This window comes from Oncorhynchus tshawytscha, unplaced genomic scaffold (genome assembly GCF_018296145.1).
Source record: "Oncorhynchus tshawytscha isolate Ot180627B unplaced genomic scaffold, Otsh_v2.0 Un_contig_5015_pilon_pilon, whole genome shotgun sequence".
Classification (NCBI taxonomy): Eukaryota; Metazoa; Chordata; class Actinopteri; order Salmoniformes; family Salmonidae; genus Oncorhynchus; species Oncorhynchus tshawytscha.
In genome coordinates, this window is record NW_024609820.1 from 359,805 (window position 1) to 382,915 (window position 23,111).

At 44.0% G+C, this 23,111-nt stretch overlaps 2 protein-coding genes across 2 annotated transcripts; both read left to right on the top strand.

Moving 5' to 3' along the window:
• The first annotated feature begins 335 nt into the window (after window positions 1-335).
• syap1 (synapse associated protein 1) lies at window positions 336-6,399 on the top strand. Its single transcript, XM_042318979.1, has 9 exons — window positions 336-666; window positions 843-961; window positions 1,131-1,197; window positions 4,049-4,122; window positions 4,284-4,423; window positions 4,774-4,925; window positions 5,096-5,157; window positions 5,305-5,458; window positions 5,804-6,399. Exons 1-9 carry the CDS (start codon window positions 456-458, stop codon window positions 5,929-5,931), a joined length of 1,107 nt encoding a protein of 368 aa, XP_042174913.1. The 5' UTR covers window positions 336-455; the 3' UTR covers window positions 5,932-6,399.
• Window positions 6,400-6,622: 223 nt separating this feature from the next.
• Window positions 6,623-21,914, top strand: txlng (taxilin gamma). The gene is made up of 9 exons (XM_042318959.1): window positions 6,623-8,239; window positions 8,460-8,960; window positions 9,770-9,861; window positions 10,305-10,475; window positions 11,016-11,210; window positions 13,335-13,478; window positions 20,790-20,882; window positions 21,265-21,360; window positions 21,531-21,914. Exons 2-9 carry the CDS (start codon window positions 8,705-8,707, stop codon window positions 21,807-21,809), a joined length of 1,326 nt encoding a protein of 441 aa, XP_042174893.1. The 5' UTR covers window positions 6,623-8,239; window positions 8,460-8,704; the 3' UTR covers window positions 21,810-21,914.
• Window positions 21,915-23,111: the final 1,197 nt, after the last annotated feature.

Here is a 23,111-nt window from a genome sequence, read left to right on the forward strand (position 1 = left end):
CATAGTTTTTTCCGAGAGATCCCAGTTTTGTTGAAAGCACCATTTACTTCCTCATTTGTTTCGTATCACTGTCTAACTAATCAATGAAAAGGGACATCACTGTCACCTGTTGGTGTGGAATGAGAAGTAGTGAATAAAATACAAAAAATTACAGTGGGACAGCTTGGAGAGTTATCCATTTTTTTTCCCTTCTTAAATAACACACTGTTGTTCGAATCCCACATTTGATCTGATAGCGATACTGTTACAAAACTATATAGATGCTAACATTTCCCAGATGTAACAGCAGGCGGCAGTAAATGCGCTCGCTTTGTATTTATTATGAAGAAAAAAACAAGAACAAGAATCGCACCATTTCCTGGTGACGTAAACACAGAACCATGAAGGTAAAATTCTAAGCACTTAGTTTACAATCGATTTTCTATCATAGCTACAACCGAAAGACATCGGCGAAAATGTTCAAAGGGTGGGGAACGTGGCTGGGTATAGAGAACAACACCTCGACGACAGAGGAGAGCGAAGTGGCTGACGTTGCTGTGGAGGAGAAAATTGTTCAAGACCAAAATGAAGTAAACAAACAACACGAACCTCCAGCAACAGAAGAACTGGGGCAGGAGGACGGAGACACCGTCCAACTCATCTCTCAGCAAGCTAAAGGATTCGGTGGTAAGGAAGATTATAGATGGTTTCATTTATATTCATGTGAAAAGTGATTAAAAGACTAATAATGATTATGTAGGCCTAAGAGACAACAATACATTGTTTGCCTGCCAAAACTTGAATGACCATGCCATCTGAAGCTGAGAATTGATCCAGGTTTTATATTCTTGTTACATATACAGGCTTAATATTCAACTTTGCCAGCAATGCTACCAAGAAGATCTCCAACTCTGTGGCAGAGACCGCACACACCATCAAGAAGAGCGTGGAAGAAGGGAACATAGATGGAATTTTTGACAAGGTGCATGGCATACTAAACTTTCCTGAATCGTGTTTGACAAGGAGGGTGTTTTAGTGTTAGCATCGGTTGCTATATAACACCCCTCTGGTGTTCGCTCAAAACCGCTGATTTCTTGAAGCTTTGAGGTTTCTGTCTTGTAACATCACATGCCTGTGTTTCTGTTTTCCAGACTATTTTGGGGGATTTCAAAAAAGAACAGGACAAATTTGTCCAAGAAAAGAAAGCTAAGAAATCAGGTCAGTGTGGAGACATAACATCATACCCACTTGAGATTAGCTTACCTTCCACTCCTTGTACTCTGTGTCCTCAAATCAACATTTGTCATGTGCACAGCAAGGTTATTATTGTTTAGTGTTTTTATATTAGTTTCTATTCATTTTCAGATTTTTATTTGACATTCGGTTTATTTATTTAGTTTTCAGATCCACTTGATTCGTTTTTTTATTTGGTTAATGTTTTATGAAAATATTAATATTTTTGTTTTTATGATTTTTTTTATTTGGTTAATGTTTTATGAAAATATTAATATTTTCGTCTTCATATGATTTTGTTTTAGTGTTAGGGACAGACAGTAGCCTATGCATGGGTGGCTAGTAGCCTGTGTGTATATGTATAGTTGTTTTGTTTTTGGGGATGTCACTTCCTGCCACTGGGGGGGCAGTAATAGATTTAACGGAAGACTCAGCGAGATGACGTAGATCAGTGGTTTCCAAACGTTTTATAGTCCCGTACCCCTTCAAACATTCAACCTCTAGCTACGTACACCCTCTAGCACCAGGGTCAGCGCACTCTCAAATGTTGTTTTTTGCCATCATTGTAAGCCTGCCACACACACACTATACGATACATTTATTAAACATAAGAATGGGTGTGAGTGAGTTTGTTTGTCACAACCTGGCCCGTGAGAAGTGACAAAGAGCTCTTATAGGACCAGGGCACAAATGATAATAATAATCAATAATTTTGCTCTTTATTTAACCATCTTACATATAAAACCTTATTTGTTAATCGAAATTGTGAATAACTCACCACAGGTTAATGAGAAGGATGTGCTTGAAAGGATGCACATAACTGCAATGTTGGGTTGTATTGGAGAGAGCAGTTTGAAATCATTTTCAACACACAGTCTGTGCCAGTATTTCCTTTTCGTGCTAGTGAGGGCTGAGAAACCACTCTCACATAGGTACATGGTTGCAAAGGGCATAATAGCACGATTTGCCAAGGCAGGATACTCTGGGCACAGCCCAATCCAGAAATCTGGCAGTGGCTTCTGATTAAATTACATTTTCACAGAACAGCCTATTTCAATTTCGATGAGACTCTTTTCAGATATCGGTAAGTGGACTGGAGGCAGGGCATGAAAGGGATAACGAATCAAGTTGTTTGTGTCATCCGTTTCAGGAAAGTACCTGCGTAATTGTAGTTATCATATTTGCGCCTCTTCGATGGTCCAACGTCCCTGTCTGTTGTTTGGTGCTTTCCCGGGTAAGGGGGCAGTAGCTCTTCGGCTGCATCGGAATCAAATGGGCAACAGCTACATAAGGACAGTTAGTGGAATTCCTGCGAGATAGTAACGGTTAATGTGATTGGATGTTAATTATTTGACTAGGCTACCTGTATCGTGTTATTTCTGGGGCGGCAGGGTAGCCTAGTGCGTTGGACTAGTAACCGGAAGGTTGCAAGTTCAAACTCCTGAGCTGACAAGGTACAAATCTGTCGTTCTGCCCCTGAACAGGCAGTTAACCCACTGTTCCTAGGCCGTCATTGAAAATAAGAATTTGTTCTTAACTGACTTGCCTAGTTAAATAAAGGTAAAAAAAAAAAAAATTGCTTAACATTACATTGTTTAATTTTATTTTTGGCAGTGAAACGAGGCTACTTAGGCGAGAAAAAAACCTCATCAAAATGTATAGCCCCGTTGGAAAATATAAATTGACTGTTTGAAAATGTGAAGAAAATAAATATATATTTTTTAAATGTGAACCACGTTTTTATTTGGCGTGCCCCCGTTTGGGAATGTCGATCATATGTATCCAACTCATCACACGGTGGGCCGAGTGTCTGCGGGTTTTCGCTCCTCTCTTGTACTTGATTGATGAATTATGGTCACTGATTTAGTAAAAAACTCCCCTCACCTGGTTGTCTAGGTCTAAATTGAAAAGAAAAACCAAAAAACCAGCAGACACTAGGCCTTCCATGGAATGAGTTTGACACCCCTGACGTAGATGCAAAGTAAACAGTAGTAGTGAGTCCATTTCCGCAACAACCAGGAGAGTTGAAGCGAGGTTAAACTTCACTGCTGTTTTGGTCCGGTAGCTACCATGTTGTAGCAGTGTGAAGCGGAGATACTCTGGGTGACGGTGTGAGAGCAGTCTTCCGTCGTGCTCATTTCAGTTGCCGCGTTAGAGCGGATCACTTTTGTCAAGTCATTCTGGGGGAATTGTCCGACTTGCGCCTACATGCCTTGTTGGAAAATCACATTTAGTGTCTGACTTTTGACTGTCGCAGATGCACCTCCCCGGACTTCACTCCTCGACTTTCGTCTACAGTAATATGCTTTAGCCTTAACACTCAGTATGGCTACAGCCACTTAAAGTATAATTCCAGTATAGTTTTAGTTTTTCAAACGGGTTTGCTAATTATTTTATTTCAGTTTACTAAATTGTTTTTTTCATGATTCGTTTTAGTTAACTAGTTATATAATGACAGGACACAACAGGTGTAAACAGTTAAGTGAAATGCTTACTTACAAGCTCTTTCTCAACAATGCCGTATTCAATATCAAGGTAAAGAAATAGAAAAGTGTCCAATTCAGAATAGATTCTTTAAAAAAACAAAGAGAACAGAAATTATGCTAAGTCAGGTCAGGTAACACAATGAATAAAAACCACAGGAGAATGTACCCTACAGGCCAGTACCAGCACCATATCAATGTGCAGGGATACTGCTGATAAATGACTGAGTAGAATGTTAGCTAAACAGACTGGCAACCAGACTATCTTGAGATGATATACCAGTAAACATGATCATAGTTATATATATATATATATGGTGGAACTAAAATGGTTTCTTCTTGTTCCCCTCCAGACACAGCTGTACCACCATGGGTTGGCTACAGTGAGGAGGAGACCATGCAGCAACAGATCCTGGCTTTGTCCGCTGTTAGTAGCATTTCTAACATTGTCTGTCCACATTGTGCACTTAAGAGTTTGTGATTTGATTCCATCCAATTGCATCTCATCACTGTCAGAGTGCATTGTGTTGATTGTACCTTTTCAATTTGATTTAAATTCATCACAACTTTATTGATCTGTTATTCCAGGACAGGAGGAACTTCCTGAGAGACCCACCAGCTGGAGTTCAGTTCCAGTTCGACTCTGAGCAGATGTATCCTATCGCCATGGTGATGCTGCAGGAAGATGAGCTACTGAACAGGATGCGCTTCGACCTGGTCCCCAAACAGTCAGCCATTACAAATCTAATGCATTACAAATCCATTATTGCTCTTCAAACATGCCTCGATTCAACTCAGAATTATTTACAGATAGAGATTGCAGGCATAAAGTTGACCTGTTGGCTAATGTTGGATGATGCCAATCCTGTCCATTGATAAGCCTCTTAGAACCAGCCAGATTGCTGCATTCAATTGAAAAAGAATGGTGAGCTATCGCTCAATCAGACTGGTTCACAAAGCTTTGACCAGCCATTGAAATTGGAAGAACTGTACACGTGTTTCCATCCATATCAAGTTATCGATTAACCCTTCAGTATATGTGTATGTTACTTACATATTCAATGCTCTGTGTGTTTAGAGTGAAGGAGGATGTGTTCTGGAGGAACTACTTCTACCGTGTGTCCCTGATAAAGCAGTCGGCCCAGCTCACGGCCCTGGCAGCACAGCAGCAGGCTGTAGACCACAGAGAGGAGCAGAAGACCATCAGCCCGGAGGATGTCAGCCTCACAGGTACTCTATTCTGTTCTATGGTTGGTCGGAATTCAGTTTGTGTGATCCTGACACGTCCCTAACTAAAAACACTGCATTGGTGTTATGTGCAAAGCAGAGCAATTGGTGAACTACTGTCAAGCAACAGTTTATAACTTCTGTTTCATGTTATTGTTGTTGTTGTCATGCAGAAAATACCATCAGACCAAAAACACCTCCAGTATCCATTAGTGACATTCCCAAGAGTGGAGAGGTGAGTCAATGTTTTGTTTTTCTGAAGAAAAGTCAGCCCCTTTGAATAATTCTGTGCACGTCTATATATAGACCACTGAAATACTGTGTAAATATCAAGTCAAATGTATGAAATGGTCTGGATTCTCTTTTTAATGTTGTTAAATAGCAGGAGGAAGAGGAGAATGAGATCTCCACCAGCCCTGGGGTCTCCGAGTTTGTGAGCGATGCCTTTGACTCCTGTAACATCGACCATGAAGACCTGAGGAAAGAGATGGAACAGCTGGTGCTGGACAAGAAGGAGGACGCTGCAACTCCAGAAGGTCAGTTCTAGAACTATTAGAACCTATCTAGAGTAACAAACAACCAGCAAGAACTCCAGAGGGTCAGTTCTAGAACTATTAGAACCTATCTAGAGTAACAAACAACCAGCAAGAACTCCAGGGGGTCAGTTCTAGAACTATTAGAACATATCTAGAGTAACAAACAACCAGCAAGAACTCCAGAGTTCTATTGGTTGATTTCACTGGAACCTGGAAAGGGCTTGGATTTAATATAATGGCTCAGGTGGTAGAGCTGGATGTTGAATTAGAGGAGAGTGAATGACATGTTTAGTTGTTTTCTCTTCAGTCTGTAGCATTGATCTTACAATGCTGTTATTTGTTCAGAGGAGACAGCGGACTGGGAGAAGGAACTCCAGGCAGAGTTACAGGAGTATGAGGTGGTGACGGAGGCAGACAACAAAGATGACAACTGGGATAAAGAGATCGAGAAGATGCTTCAGTCGGACGAGTAGAGGTGACCGACCCGTCTTGCTTCAGTCTAGTATCTCTGATATGAGAGAGAGCACCATGAAGGATCAGAAACCATGACCTTGTCTAGTCTAGACCATAGAAATAGAATGGTATAGAAATGAAGGGAACCGCTGCATACAAACCATTAAGTGTTTGTTTCAGCACACTCTAGAATGGGAACATCTATGGGGTGTATTCTGATCTGGTGGTGGTCAGGAGTTGAAATACTGTATAATATACATTTTCTGTCTGTACAGTTTAGTGGCTGGCTGTCATTTTAGCTGTGAACGTTTATGGCCGAGGAGGCAACTGACATATTGCATATTGTTATTTTTTTTCTCTATTCTGCTCTTTTCTTTTTCTGGAATTCTTTTGCAGTTGGGATGTGTGCGTCTATCCAAATAATACTTGTTTCTGTGCTACTCAAATCCTGCTTTCAGTTTTTCCCAAATAAATATACTTCTTTCCAATTGTCTAAAGGTCTTTCCTTAAATGAAAATGACAGACATATTGTTATATCTGAAGGGCTGTATAGGGAAGGGTTTTGTTTTGGTGTTGTTTATGCAACATGACAATAGGGTCAAGCAGCCCCGCCCCGTCATTATATATTGCGTCACATCACAGCGACACACTCCGATGCCAGAGACAGGGTCGATTTAAACAGTAAAAACATACAGGTACAGTGTGGTACTTTTACGCCCTTTTCTGTTTTTCTCTGACCCTACACACATTATGTCTGTCTTTCTAAATGATTGTAACGTGTTACAGTCAAACTAAAGAGAACGCGAAGTGTTAAAACGTGTTTTATTTACTAAGGAAGTCCATAGCATAGTTTGCCAGTGACAGGTTGTTAGCTTAGCATAAGTTGGCACAGTGTGGACTCACGCACCTGCCAAACCCAAACAGTTTGCGACTTATTGTTTGGTGGTATTTTCTTTCTATACTTACGTTCAATAATCCATACATCAATCAATACTTGATAGAAACACTTTAGTCCACAATTATTGTTGAGTTGAATGTCAACGTTGGATTTGTTACTCCGCTAACAAGCTAACCTACAGCTAGCTCGTGTCAAAGCTAGCTAGCCTAGCATACCAAAGGTTACTGTGACTAACGTTATAGCTAACTAGATTATTTAGATATGTGGCTCGCTAGCTACATCCATTAGCTTTAGCGTAGCCGATACATGGCGCAATGTTTTCCTATCAGTATAGCTATTAGCTGGGTAGGTAAAGTCACTTGAAATTGTTTGGAGGTTATTAGCTAACACGAATTGGCTAGCTAGTGCCTGCTAATAATATATCATAACTAGCCAACGTTGGGTAGCTAGTTTTATTGCTACTACTGTGTGGAAAGTTTACTTGTTTGGGTGTCTAAATTGATTGACGTACGAGTGTAACTGCAACAGCGGTGTTTAGGCTCACTTGTGTTCAGTCGGATAATTATTTTATCTTCGGTGTCCGGGTTATCTAGGCAGTTAACTAAATCAAGGGAATTGAGGGGTTCTTGTGCTGATTTATATGGCGAGTCCTTCTGTTGGTGCTGTTAGGTCTAGCACGTGGTAATCCTCAACTATCTCATTAAATTATTCTATCCCTTCTTGATGAGGGAACTGTGGTCCAGTGTTTCATTAATGAATAACTATAGTTACCATTACTGCCAATGCTACCCTAGTTATTAGAATGATCTGAACTTAGTGACCCTTGGTCAGATCAGAGTTAAAGGTGGGGACTTGTCTTGCCCTGCTAGAGTTGGTGCCTTGCTTGCTAGAGTCCGGACCAGAGATGTAAAACGGAGGACAGCATGTGGTTGCTAACTTGCTGTCTCATTACTGTCAATGTTTACAAGTGTTGAGGCTAATTGAAATAAGTTACACACCACTGACAAGATCAGTGAATGATCAAGGATGAACCGGTTCTGTTAACGAATTGAATCAATGCTTACTCACATGGTCATGTGTACTCAAATAGTCAGGTGTACTCAAATAGTCAGGTGTACTCAAATAGTCAGGTGTACTCAAATAGTCAGGTGTACTCATGGTCAGGTGTACTCAAATAGTCAGGTGTACTCACATGGTCAGGTGTACTCAAATAGTCAGGTGTACTCATGGTCAGGTGTACTCAAATAGTCAGGTGTACTCAAATAGTCAGGTGTACTCAAATAGTCAGGTGTACTCATAGTCAGGTGTACTCAAATAGTCAGGTGTACTCAAATGGTCAGGTGTACTCAAATAGTCAGGTGTACTCAAATAGTCAGGTGTACTCAAATGGTCAGGTGTACTCAAATAGTCAGGTGTACTCAAATGGTCAGGTGTACTCAAATAGTCAGGTGTACTCAAATAGTCAGGTGTACTCAGTCAGGTGTACTCAAATAGTCAGGTGTACTCACAGGTGGTCAGGTGTACTCAAATGGTCAGGTGTACTCACATGGTCAGGTGTACTCAAATAGTCAGGTGTACTCAAATAGTCATGGTCAGGTGTACTCAAATAGTCAGGTGTACTCACATGGTCAGGTGTACTCAAATAGTCAGGTGTACTCAAATAGTCAGGTGTACTCACATAGTCAGGTGTACTCAAATAGTCAGGTGTACTCACATGGTCAGGTGTACTCACATAGTCAGGTGTACTCAAATGGTCAGGTGTACTCAAATGGTCAGGTGTACTCACATGGTCAGGTGTACTCACATGGTCAGGTGTACTCACATGGTCAGGTGGATACGACCACCTATATTTCACTGAGTTAACTTTTCCTCTTTGCCAGTTTGGGACCAATATCATGGAGGCCGCAGGGTTCTGTGGAATGGAGGTGGCGACTCGGGGGCTAGTGGGGGGATCTGGCAGCAGCTCCCCTCCAGAGCTGGACAGCCCAGGTAGCCAGGAGCACCTGGGGATGTTTGAGCTGGTCAGTAGCTGCTGCAGTGAGGAGGTGAGAGGGGAGACTCCAGGGAGAGAGGACTGCCCCCTGGACCCCAACAATGCTGAGCTGGACCCAGGCGGTGGTGGTGGCAAGATCAAGGACCAAAAGGGATTGGGTAGGTTAACACGAGACTGTCGTTGCCTGTCTAACGCGTGTGAGGTAATATATGGAAACCACTGCATGCTGTCATGGTGATTTTAGCCAAGTTATTGAGAATGTCCCTTCCTCTTCAACCATGACAAGTGGCTGATCTCTTCACTTGTTGTTCTGTAACAGGAAAAGAGGTTCTCTTACTGATGCAAGCCCTGACCACACTAGCCTCCCCAGAGGAGAAGTGGCTGATCTCTTCACTTGTTGTTCTGTAACAGGAAAAGAGGTTCTCTTACTGATGCAAGCCCTGACCCCACACTAGCCTCACCAGAGGACAAGTGGCTGATCTCTTCACTTGTTGTTTTGTAACAGGAAAAGAGGTTCTCTTCACTGATGCAAGCCCTGACCACACTAGCCTCAACCAGAGGAGAAGTGGCTGATCTCTTCACTTGTTGTTCTGTAACAGGAAAAGAGGTTCTCTTACTGATGCAAGCCCTGACCACACTAGCCTCGCCAGAGGAGAAGTGGCTGATCTCTTCACTTGTTGTTCTGTAACAGGAAAAGAGGTTCTCTTACTGATGCAAGCCCTGACCACACTAGCCTCCCCAGAGGAGAAGTGGCTGATCTCTTCACTTGTTGTTTTGTAACAGGAAAAGAGGTTCTCTTACTGATGCAAGCCCTGACCACACTAGCCTCACCAGAGGACAAGTGGCTGATCTCTTCACTTGTTGTTTTGTAACAGGAAAAGAGGTTCTCTTACTGATGCAAGCCCTGACCACACTAGCCTCACCAGAGGACAAGTGGCTGATCTCTTCACTTGTTGTTTTGTAACAGGAAAAGAGGTTCTCTTACTGATGCAAGCCCTGACCACACTAGCCTCCCCAGAGGAGAAGCTGGCCGCTTTGTGCAAGAAGTATGCTGATTCGGTAAGAGCTGGAAGCCTCCACATGTCTATGCTTCTTTAAGGGATTATTTTCATCTAATAAATTGCAGTGGGTCAATTGCAGTGGGTCAATTGCAGTGGGCCAATTGCAGTGGGCCAATTGCAGTGGGCCAATTGCAGTGGGCCAATTGCAGTGGGCCAATTGCAGTGGGCCAATTGCTAGTTGATCAGCTAAACATGTTCATCTCTATTTGTGTCTTGCGTTTGTATACCCCGGATTGTATTTATTAGTGCACACAATGGCAAAACTATTTTGCAACCGAAAGCAAAACGAGAATTTCTAATTACACCAATTCAGTTAGTTTTCTTCCATTTCATGCCTAATGAACACTAACCAGGTCTCATTTGAATCTCTGTTCAAATGGTGTTTTGAGTATCACTACGCCTTTGTCCTGTGACAGCTTTGATTGATTGATTGATTGACAGCTGGAGGAGAGCCGCAGTATACAGAAGCAGGTGAAGGCGCTGCAGAAGAAGCAGTCCCAGATGGTCAAAGAGAAGATCCACCTGCAGAGTGAACACAGCAAGGCCATCCTGGCACGCAGCAAGCTGGAGAGCCTCTGTAGGGAACTGCAGAGACACAATAAGACCCTGAAGGTAGGTAGTGAGGAGAGTCTGTCACACAGCAAGCTGGAGAGCCTCTGTAGGGAACTGCAGAGACACAATAAGACCCTCAAGGTAGGTAGTGAGGAGATTCTGTCACACAGCAAGTTAGTTAGTGGCTACTGTAAGCCTGTGTACTCATTGAACTACATATAGAATCATAGGATCTCTATGCTTGTATCAAATCACATTGTATTCATCACATGCTCTGAATACAACTGGACTTTACAGTGAAATTCTTGCTTACGGACCTTTCCCAATGATGCAGAGTAGCAAAAATAAAACAGTAACTAACACGAGGAATGAAATTGAATCCACAAGAATGGAGCTTACATACAGGGAGTATTCAGGGTTGGGTTCAATTTAGGTTTAAATTCAGTCAATTCCGGAAGTTCAGTCAATTCTCTTCATAGAAAATATTTGTTATGAATGAATTCAATTTCAATAGAATTCATGAATGGAAAACAGAATTGACTGTTACCACTGTTACCATTGTTTTTTGCAAATTGACCGTTTTGCCATATCTCATGTCAGGATGACAACACGCAACGGTCCAGAGAGTATGAGGAGCGTCGGAAGGAGGCCACCCTTCACTTCCAGATGACGCTGAACCAGATCGAGGTACAGATGGAACAGCACAACTCTCACAACTCCAAGCTGCGCCAGGAGAACATGGAGCTGGCCCAGAAACTCAACAAGCTCATCAAACAGTACGAGCTCAGGGAGGAGGTAGGAGGACGAGACGCGTACCTCTTTCTACTCTGTCTTTTCACATGCACACATTCTCTCTATTCCTCCCGTTCTGTCTCTCTCTCCCCGTCGTTCTCTCTCTCTACCCCTTCTGTCTCTTTAGTCAGGTGCCTATGGCCGACCTACAACATGTAGGAGCAGTCTGATTGGTGCTTTGATGAGACGATTACTGCATGTTTCAACACTTACTGGGATTTAGTTTGGAATTGCCCCGATGAGTCTTTTTTACGAGGTGTATCAACAAGGTGTTCAACATGTTAAATGCATTGAAGAGCCTCTGGAAATCTGACGCATGAAGTTCCATCTAGCTTTATCTCTGGTCTGTCCTGTCCGTTCCCAGCACATTGACACGGTGTCCTGTCTGTCTGTCCCCAGCACATTGACACGGTGTCCTGTCTGTCTGTCCCCAGCACATTGACACGGTGTCCTGTCTGTCTGTCCCCAGCACATTGACACGGTGTCCTGTCTGTCTGTCCCCAGGACATTGACACGGTGTCCTGTCTGTCTGTCCCCAGCACATTGACACGGTGTCCTGTCTGTCTGTCCCCAGGACATTGACACGGTGTCCTGTCTGTCTGTCCCCAGCACATTGACACGGTGTCTGTCTGTCTGTCTGTCCCCAGCACATTGACACAAGGTGTCCTGTCTGTCTGTCTGTCCCCAGCACATTGACAAGGTGTTCTGTCTGTCTGTCTGTCCCCAGCACATTGACAAGGTGTCTGTCTGTCTGTCCCCAGCACATTGACAAGGTGTCTGTCTGTCCCCAGCACATTGACAACTGGTGACCTGTCTGTCTGTCCCCAGCACATTGACAAGGTGTCCTGTCTGTCTGTCCCCAGCACATTGACAACCTGTGTCTGTCTGTCTGTCCCCAGCACATTGACAAGGTGTCCTGTCTGTCTGTCTGTCCCCAGCACATTGACAAGGTGTCCTGTCTGTCTGTCTGTCCCCAGCACATTGACAAGGTGTCCTGTCTGTCTGTCTGTCTGTCCCCAGCACATTGACAAGGTGTCCTGTCTGTCTGTCCCCAGCACATTGACAAGGTGTCCTGTCTGTCTGTCTGTCCCCAGCACATTGACAAGGTGTCCTGTGTCTGTCTGTCTGTCTGTCCCCAGCACATTGACAAGGTGTGTGTCTGTCTGTCTGTCCCCAGCACATTGACAAGGTGTCTGTCTGTCTGTCCCCAGCACATTGACAAGGTGTCCTGTCTCTGTCCCCAGCACATTGACAAGGTGTTCTGTCTGTCTGTCTGTCCCAGCACATTGACAAGGTGTCCTGTCTGTCTGTCTGTCCCCAGCACATTGACAAGGTGTCCTGTCTGTCTGTCTGTCCCCAGCACATTGACAAGGTGTCCTGTCTGTCTGTCTGTCTGTCTGTCCCCAGCACATTGACAAGGTGTCCTGTCTGTCTGTCTGTCTGTCCCCAGCACATTGACAAGGTGTTCTGTCTGTCTGTCCCCAGCACAATGACTGTCTGTCTGTCCCCAGCACATTGACAAGGTGTCCTGTCTGTCTGTCTGTCCCCAGCACATTGACAAGGTGTCCTGTCTGTCTGTCTGTCTGTCCCCAGCACATTGACAAGGTGTCCTGTCTGTCTGTCTGTCTGTCTGTCTGTCCCCAGCACATTGACAAGGTGTCCTGTCTGTCTGTCTGTCCCCCAGCACATTGACAAGGTGTCCTGTCTGTCTGTCTGTCCCCAGCACATTGACAAGGTGTTCTGTCTGTCTGTCCCCAGCACATTGACAAGGTGTTCTGCCTGTCTGTCCCCAGCACATTGACAAGGTGTCCTGTCTGTCTGTCCCCAGCACATTGACAAGGTGTCCTGTCTGTCTGTCCCCAGCACATTGACAAGGTGTCCTGTCTGTCTGTCTGTCCCCAGCACATTGACAAGGTGTCCTGTCTGTCTGTCTGTCCCCAGCACATTGACAAGGTGTCCTGTCTGTCTGTCTGTCCCCAGCACATTGACAAGGTGTCCTGTCTGTCCCCAGCACATTGGCAAGGTGTCCTGTCTGTCTGTCTGTCCCAGCACATTGACAAGGTGTCCTGTCTGTCTGTCTGTCTGTCCCCAGCACATTGACAAGGTGTCCTGTCTGTCTGTCCCCAGCACATTGACAAGGTGTTCAAGCACAAGGAGAAGCAGCAGCAGTTGGTGGATGCCAAGCTCCAGAGGACAGCTGAGCTGATGAGAGAGTTGGAGGGGAAACAGCAGAGAGAGAGAGACTTTGTGAGTCCCACTGGGTTGTTATGGTGATGCTCTAGCTAGCTACAAATAACTGGAGGGTTGTGTTCCATGGGGCACACAACTGAAAACATTTCTCAATTGCAACTTAAAATGAGGTCCAGGTGTCTAGTGAACACAACCCAGGACACTTTGTGTTTCTCTCTAATAACTGGAAGTGAGTGAACGTTGTCTGTTTGCGTTGACTCATTGATTGTCTCGGTTGTCTGTTTGTTTGCATTGACTCATTGATTGTATCGGTTGTCTGTTTGTTTGCATTGACTCATTGATTGTATCGGTTGTCTGTTTGTTTGCATTGACTCATTGATTGTATCGGTTGTCTGTTTGTTTGCATTGACTCATTGATTGTCTCGGTTGTCTGTTTGTTTGCATTGACTCATTGTTGTCCCCAGCACATTGGTTGTCTGTTTGTCAGCACATTGACAAGGTGTCCTGTCTTGACTCATTTTGTATTGGTCTGTCTGTCCCCAGCTCATTGACAAGTATGTCCTGTCTGTCTGTGGAGCACATTGACAAGGTGAGCTGTTGCAAGGAACAGGATTGGTTGTCTGTTTGCTGCATTGAACATTGATTGTATAGCTGTCTGTTTCCTTCCCTGATTTCTGGTCTGTCAGTTTATTGAGCTCATTGATTGGTCTGTTGTCTGTCAGTGTTTGCATGTCTGGGACTCATTGATTGTATTGTTGTTGTTTGTTTTGGACTCATTGACTTTGTGAGTCCCACTGGGTTGTTTGTGATGCAGCAGGACTGTATGGGGTTGTGTTTGTCAGTGACACATTGATTGTTGTGTGTTGTTTAATGGACTCATTGATTGTATTGGTTGTCTGTTTGCATGGACTCATTGATTGTATTGGTTGTCTGTTTGCATTGACTCATTGATTGTATCGGTTGTCTGTTTGTTTGCATTGACTCATTGATTGTATCGGTTGTCTGTTTGTTTGCATTGACTCATTGATTGTATCGGTTGTCTGTTTGTTTGCATTGACTCATTGATTGTATTGGTTGTCTGTTTGTTTGCATTGACTCATTGATTGTATCGGTTGTCTGTTTGTTTGCATTGACTCATTGATTGTATTGGTTGTCTGTTTGCATTGACTCATTGATTGTATCGGTTGTCTGTTTGCATGGACTCATTGATTGTACTGTTGTCTGTTTATATGGAGGGGGTTGATGACCATTTGTGTCCTTATTCAGGGGGCTCCTGAATTGGTTGTCTGTTTATTTGGAGTGGGGACTGAATGTGATGTTGAAGGAACATGGAGGGGGACTGGATGTGAATGTGTTTACATGCAGGACTGTTTGAATTTTTATTCCCTGGATTGAATGTGTGTTTATATGGAGGGGGACTGGATGTGAATGTGTGTTTATATGGAGGGGGACTGGATGTGAATGTGTGTTTATATGGAGGGGGACTGGATGTGAATGTGTGTTTATATGGAGGGGGACTGGATGTGAATGTGTGTTTATATGGAGGGGGACTGGATGTGAATGTGTGTTTATATGGAGGGGGACTGTTTGATGTGACTGTGTTTATTGGAGGGGGACTGGATGTGATGTGTGTTTTATATGGATTGTGTTTATATGGGGGGGACTGTGAATGTGTGTTTATATGGAGGGGGACTGGATGTGAATGTGTGTTTATATGGAGGGGGACTGGATGTGAATGTGTGTTTATATGGAGGGGGACTGGATGTGAATGTGTGTTTATATGGAGGGGGACTGGATGTGAATGTGTGTTTATATGGAGGGGGACTGGATGTGAATGTGTGTTTATATGGAGGGGGACTGGATGTGAATGTGTGTTTATATGGAGGGGGACTGGATGTGAATGTGTGTTTATATGGAGGGGGACTGGATGTGAATGTGTGTTTATATGGAGGGGGACTGGATGTGAATGTGTGTTTATATGGAGGGGGACTGGATGTGAATGTGTGTTTATATGGAGGGGGACTGGATGTGAATGTGTGTTTTTATATGGAGGGGGACTGGATGTGAATGTGTGTTTATATGGAGGGGGACTGGATGTGAAATGTGTTTATATGGAGGGGGACTGGATGTGAATGTGTGTTTATATGGAGGGGGACTGGATGTGAATGTGTGTTTATATGGAGGGGGACTGGATGTGAATGTGTGTTTATATGGAGGGGGACTGGATGTGAATGTGTGTTTATATGGAGGGGGACTGGATGTGAATGTGTTTATATGGAGGGGGACTGGATGAATGTGTGTTTATATGGAGGGGGACTGGATGTGAATGTGTTTATATGGAGGGGGACTGGATGTGAATGTGTGTTTATATGGAGGGGGACTGGATGTGAATGTGTGTTTATATGGAGGGGGACTGGATGTGAATGTGTGTTTATATGGAGGGGGACTGGATGTGAATGTGTTTATATGGAGGGGGACTGGATGTGAATGTGTGTTTATATGGAGGGGGACTGGATGTGACTGTGTGTTTATATGGAGGGGGACTGGATGTGACTGTGTGTTTATATGGAGGGGGACTGGATGTGACTGTGTGTTTATATGGAGGGGGACTGGATGTGAATGTGTGTTTATATGGAGGGGGACTGGATGTGAATGTGTGTTTATATGGAGGGGGACTGGATGTGAATGTGTTTATATGGAGGGGGACTGGATGTGACTGTGTTTATATGGAGGGGGACTGGATGTGACTGTGTGTTTATATGGAGGGGGACTGGATGTGACTGTGTGTTTATATGGAGGGGGACTGGATGTGACTGTGTGTTTATATGGAGGGGGACTGGATGTGAATGTGTGTTTATATGGAGGGGGACTGGATGTGACTGTGTGTTTATATGGAGGGGGACTGGATGTGACTGTGTGTTTATATGGAGGGGGACTGGATGTGAATGTGTGTTTTATATGGAGGGGGACTGGATGTGAATGTGTGTTTATATGGAGGGGGACTGGATGTGATGTGTTTATATGGAGGGGGACTGGATGTGACTGTGTGTTTATATGGAGGGGGACTGGATGTGACTGTGTGTTTATATGGGAGGGGGACTGGATGTGAATGTGTGTTTATATGGAGGGGGACTGGATGTGAATGTGTGTTTATATGGAGGGGGACTGGATGTGAATGTGTGTTTATATGGAGGGGGACTGGATGTGAATGTGTTTATATGGAGGGGGACTGGATGTGAATGTGTTTATATGGAGGGGGACTGGATGTGAATGTGTTAATGTGTGTGTAAATGGATGGTGACTATGTGTATATACAGTTAAGTCGGAAGTTTACATACACCGTAGCCAAATACATTTAAACTCAGTATTTCACAATTCCTGACATTTAATCCTAGTGAAAATTCCCTGTTTTATGTAAGTTAGGATCACCAGTTTATTTTAAGAATGTGAAATGTCAGAATAATAGTAGAGAGAGTTATTTCAGTTTTTATTTCTTTCACATTTCCAGTGGGTCAGAAGTTTACATACACTCAATTCGTATTTGGTAGCATTGCCTTTAAATTGTTTAACTTGGGAAAAATGTTTCAGGTAGCCTTCCACAAGCTTCCCACAATAAGTTGGGTGAATATTGGCCCATTCCCCCTGACAGAACTGGTGTAACTGAGCCAGGTTTGTAGGCCTCCTTGCTCGCACATGCTTTTTCAGTTCTGCCCACAAATTGCCTATGGGATTGAGGCCAGGGCTTTGTGATGGCCACTCAGATACCTTGACTTTGTTGTCCTTAAGCCATTTTGCCACAACTTTGGAAGTATGCTTGGGGTCATTGTCTATTTGGAAGACCCATTTGCAACCAAGCTTTAACTTTAACTGATGTCTTGAGATGTTGCTTCAATATATCCACATCATTTTCCCTCCATGATTCTGTTTATTTTGTGAAGTGCACCAGTCCCTCCTGCAGCAAAGCACCCCCACAACATGATGCTGCCACCCCCATGCTTCACGGTTGGGATGGTATTCTTCGGCTTGCAAGCCTCCCCCTTTTTTCCTCCAAACATAACGATGGTTATTATGGCCAAACAGTCCTATTTTTGTTTCATCAGACCAGGGGACATTTCTCCAAAAAGTATGATCTCTGTCCCTATGTGCAGTTGCAAACTGTGGTCTGACTTTTTATGGTGGTTTTGGAGCAGTAACTTCTTCCTTGCTGAGCGGCCTTTCAGGTTGTCGGTATAGGACTCGTTTTACTGTGGATGTAGATACTTTTGTACCTGTTTCCTCCAGCATCTTCACAAGGTCCTTTGCTGTTGTTCTGGCATTGATTTGCACTTTTCGCACCAAAGTAAGTTAATCTCTAGGAGACAGAACACGTCTCCTTCCTGAGCGGTGTGACGGCTGCGTGGTCCCATGGTGGTTATACCTGCGTACTATTTTTTTGTACAGATGAACGTGGCACCTTTAGGCGTTTGGAAATTGTTCCCAAGGATGAACCAGACTTGTGTAGGTCTACAATTTATTTTCTGAGGTCTTGGCTGATATCTTTTGATTTTCCCATGATGTCAAGCAAAGAGGCACTGAGTTTGAAGGTAGGCCTTGAAATACATCCACAGGTACTCCTCCAATTGACTCAAATGTTGTCAATTAGCCCATCAGAAGATTCTAAAGCCATGACATCATTTTCTGGAATTGTCCAAGATGCTTAAAGGCCCAGTCAACTTACTGGATGTGAACTTCTGACCCACTGGAATTGTGATACAGTGAAATAATCTGTCTGTAAACAATTGTTGGAAAAAATGACTTGTCATGCACAAAGTAGATGTCGTAACCGACTTGCCAAAACTATAGTTTGTTAACAAGACATTTGTGGAGTGGTTGAAAAACGAGTTTTAATGACTCCAACCTAAGTATGTAAACTTCCGACTTCAACTGGAAGTGTGTGTGTGTGTGTATATATATATATATATATATATATTGAATAAATATATAAATAAATATCTAAATAGATATATAATATATATATATATATATATATATATCTATTTAGATATTTATTTTTTATTTCACCTTTATTTAACCAGGTAGCGAAGTTGAGAACAAGTTCTCATTTACAATTGCGACCTGGCCAAGATAAAGCAAAGCAGTTCGACACATACAACGACACAGAGTTACACATGGAGTAAAACAAACATACAGTATAAATAAGTCTATATACGATGTGAGCAAATGAGGTGAGATAAGGGAGGTAAAGGCAAAAAAAGGCCATGGTGGCGAAGTAAATACAATATAGCAAGTAAAACACTGGAATGGTAGATTTGCAGTGGAAGAATGTGCAAAGTAGAGAGAGAAATAATGGGGTGCAAAGGAGCTAAATCAATAAATACAGTAGGGGAAGAGGTAGTTGTTTGGGCTAAATTATAGATAGGCTATGTACAGGTACAGTAATCTGTGAGCTGCTCTGACAGCTGGTGCTTAAAGCTAGTGAGGGAGATACGTGTTTCCAGTTTCAGAGATTTTTGTAGTTCGTTCCAGTCATTGGCAGCAGAGAACTGGGAGAGGCGGCCAAAGGATATATATGGAGGGTGACTGTTTATGTGGAGGGTGACTATGTTAATGTGTATATGTGGAGGGTAACTGTATGTTAATGTGTTTATATGTGGAGGGTGACTGTTCATGTCTGTGTGTATATACACTGCTCAAAAAAATAAAGGGAACACTTAAACAACACCAATGTAACTCCAAGTCAATCACACTTCTGTGAAATCAAACTGTCCTCTTAGGAAGAAACTCTGACAATAAATTTCACATGCTGTTGTGCAAATGGAATAGACAACAGGTGGAAATTATAGGCAATTAGCAAGACACACCCAATAAAGGAGTGATTCTGCAGGTGGTGACCACAGACCACTTCTCAGTTCCTATGCTTCCTGGCTGATGTTTTGGTCACTTTTGAATGCTGGCGGTGCTTTCACTCTAGTGGTAGTATGAGACGGAGTCTACAACCCACACAAGTGGCTCAGGTAGTGCAGCTCATCCAGGATGGAACATCAATGCGAGCTGTGGCAAGAAGGTTTGCTGTGTCTGTCAGCGTAGTGTCCTGAGCATGGAGGCGCTACCTGGAGACAGGCCAGTACATCAGGAGATGTGGAGGAGGCCGTAGGAGGGCAACAACCCAGCAGTAGGACCGCTACCTCCGCCTTTGTGCAAGGAGGAGCAGGAGGAGCACTGCCAGAGCCCTGCAAAATGACATCCAGCAGGCCACAAATGTGCATGTGTCTGCTCAAACGGTCAGAAACAGACTCCATGAGGGTGGTATGAGGGCCCGACGTCCACAAGTGGGGGTTGTGCTTTACAGCCCAACACCGTGCAGGACGTTTGGCATTTGCCAGAGAACACCAAGATTGGCAAATTTGCCACTGGCGCCCTGTGCTCTTCACAGATGAAAGCAGGTTCACACTGAGCACATGTGACAGACGTGACAGAGTCTGGAGACGCCGTGGAGAACGTTCTTCTGCCTGCAACATCCTCCAGCATGACCGGTTTGGCGGTGGGTCAGTCATGGTGTGGGGTGGCATTTCTTTGGGGGGCCGCACAGCCCTCCATGTGCTCGCCAGAGGTAGCCTGACTGCCATTAGGTACCGAGATGAGATCCTCAGACCCCTTGTGAGACCATATGCTGGTGCGGTTGGCCCTGGGTTCCTCCTAATGCAAGACAATGCTAGACCTCATGTGGCTGGAGTGTGTCAGCAGTTCCTGCAAGAGGAAGGCATTGATGCTATGGACTGGCCCGCCCATTCCCCTGACCTGAATCCAATTGAGCACATCTGGGACATCATGTCTCACTCCATCCACCAACGCCACGTTGCACCACAGACTGCCCAGGAGTTGGCGGATGCTTTAGTCCAGGTCTGGGAGGAAATCCCTCAGGAGACCATCCGCCACCTCATCAGGAGCATACCCAGTCGTTGTAGGGAGGTCATACAGGCACGTGGAGGCCACACGGACAACTGAGCCTCATTTTGACTTGTTTTAACGATATTACATCAAAGTTGGATCAGCCTGTAGTGTGGTTTTCCACTTTAATTTTGAGTGTGACTACAAATCCAGACCTCCATGGGTTGATAAATTTGATTTCCATTGATAATTTTTGTGTGATTTTGTTGTCAGCACATTCAACTATGTAAAGAAAAAAGTATTTAATAAGAATATTTCATTCATTCAGATCTAGGATGTGTTATTTTAGTGTTCCCTTTATTTTTTTGAGCTATATATATATATATATATATATATATATATGAGGTTGACTTTATGTTCATGTGTTTATATTTGCAGGGTGACTATGTGTTCATGTGTTTATATTTGCAGGGTGACTATGTTAATATGTTTTGTGATTTGTAGCTCTCTTTGTACATGGACAAGTTTGAGGAGTTTCAGACCACTCTGGCGAAAAGCAACGAGGTGTTCACTACCTTCAGACAGGAGATGGAGAAGGTTTGGAACTGAACATTTAACATGAAACACTCTTGTGTTTCTTTGGTATATAGCTGGGAGGGTTGAGGTCTGTTGACAGACCTCTCTCTAGCTGGGAGGGTTGAGGTCTGTCGACAGACCTCTCTCTAGCTGGGAGGGTTGAGGTCTGTCGACAGACCTCTCTCTAGCTGGGAGGGTTGAGGTCTGTCGACAGACCTCTCTCTAGCTGGGAGGGTTGAGGTCTGTCGACAGACCTCTCTCTAGCTGGGAGGGTTGAGGTCTGTCGACAGACCTCTCTCTAGCTGGGAGGGTTGAGGTCTGTCGACAGACCTCTCTCTAGCTGGGAGGGTTGAGGTCTGTCGACAGACCTCTCTCTAGCTGGGATCTTTTTTCTGTTCTCCAGATGACCAAGAAGATCAAGAAGCTGGAGAAGGAGACGACTCTGTGGAGAACGAAGTGGGAGACGAACAACCAGGCTCTGCTACAGATGGCTGAGGAGGTGAGATGAGAAACTCTCCCAAAGGGCCATCTTACTTTATCATTTACTAATAGCAGCAGACATTTAAGAAAATTTTGTACTGTAAAATTTCACAAAGTATCTCAATGAATGATGTCACTTAATTGTAGAATATCTGATGTTGAATGTCGTTGGCTGTTCGTCCTCTCCAGAAGACACTGCGGGACAAACATCACAAAGGCCTGCACGGGAAGCTGGAGTGCCTGGAGAAACTGTGCCGGGCTTTGCAGAAGGAGAGGGACGACCTCACCACCAAACTGGGAGACCTACAGTCAACAACCGAGGAGGGGACGGAACCTCTAGACCCCCAGCCCAGCCAGGAGTCTACCCAGGATGAGATGTCTCCGCCTGGGAGCGGGGAAGAGACGCAGTCCCTTACTACCCCTGAACTGGAGCTAGAGTCCTCCACCACAGAGCAACTTGACAACTGAGCCACTAACCCCCTCTGCCTTTTGGGGGGTATTTGAATACAGTATATCTTTTTTTTGTGTTAAAGTTATAATTAAGATTAAAATGACTGCATTATTAACAATGAATATAATACTTTTTGCCCTGACTGTACATTGTAAAACTGGGCTTTGTGGTGAGCACGAGGCTCCCCCCTTTTCTACCACATTTGTATTTTCTTAGATGATTGTCTTCATGCTGTTGGTCAGTCACAGGGCTGTTGTTCAGCAACTTTCTCGTGGTCAGTCACAGGGCTGTTGTTCAGCAATTCTCGTGGTCAGTCACAGGGCTGTTGTTCAGCAACTTTCTCGTGGTCAGTCACAGGGCTGTTGTTCAGCAACTTTCTCGTGGTCAGTCACAGGGCTGTTGTTCAGCAACTTTCTCGTGGTCAGTCACAGGGCTGTTGTTCAGCAACTTTCTCGTGGTCAGTCACAGGGCTGTTGTTCAGCAACTTTCTCGTGGTCAGTCACAGGGCTGTTGTTCAGCAACTTTCTCGTGGTCAGTCACAGGGCTGTTGTTCAGCAACTTTCCAGTTGGACTAAAATTGTACTTTCTCCCAATTTCCTCTACAGTCTGACACGTCTCTGTCCAGCTTTCTTCCATTGAAAAATCTATATTTTGGAGCTGTGGAATTGTAGTCAGATTAAATCTCTTTTAGAACTCTTAACAGTGTTCAGATTAAATATCTTTTGAACTGATATTGTAGTGGGATTTAAATTCTATCATATGCATATTGCTATATTGAAGTAGCCTTGTTGCATCGTCGTGACTAACTGAATCTAATCTCTGTCTAGGACCAGAAATAGCAGGGCATTGTACAGTAGAAGAGTTGCAAACATACAATGTTTATCTCAGAGCAGGTACCATAGATTTACTAGGATGGGAATTCCCAGTCAAGTCAATGTAACATGATTGGTTGACTTGTATTTCTATGGCTGGGCCATTTCAGTCGTTGGCTTGTCATGATGGAATCTACTGGCTTTCTAATACCTCAGCACTGGTGTTTAGTTTCAGTCAAGTCTCCTTTCTGAAGCACCTGGGACTTGAAAAGGAACATCCCTGTCCTTTTAACATGAGACTGAGTCTAAAGGGTTAAATCTGTTCAGCTTTGACCAAGATGCCATGCAGTCAACAGACAGCACGTTCCCAGTTTCTGCAGGAGGACCCCTGGTTTTGATGCTGCTGTATCTACAGGCTTTCCTGGTTTGTAATTCCAGTAGCCTGGCCCCAGATCTGTGTGTTGTCTGGTCCAACTTGACAAACAGCACAATAGACCTGGGACCAGG

Coding starts and splice junctions, on each gene's coding strand:
- syap1 (XM_042318979.1), top strand. CDS start 456: ATGTTCAAAGGGTGGGGAACGTGGCTGGGTATAGAGAACAACACCTCG. Junction 962..1,130: donor TAGATGGAATTTTTGACAAG/GTGCATGGCATA, acceptor TCTGTTTTCCAG/ACTATTTTGGGGGATTTCAA. Junction 4,123..4,283: donor AGATCCTGGCTTTGTCCGCT/GTTAGTAGCATT, acceptor CTGTTATTCCAG/GACAGGAGGAACTTCCTGAG.
- txlng (XM_042318959.1), top strand. CDS start 8,705: ATGGAGGCCGCAGGGTTCTGTGGAATGGAGGTGGCGACTCGGGGGCTA. Junction 10,476..11,015: donor GACACAATAAGACCCTGAAG/GTAGGTAGTGAG, acceptor ATCTCATGTCAG/GATGACAACACGCAACGGTC. Junction 11,211..13,334: donor AGTACGAGCTCAGGGAGGAG/GTAGGAGGACGA, acceptor GTCTGTCCCCAG/CACATTGACAAGGTGTTCAA.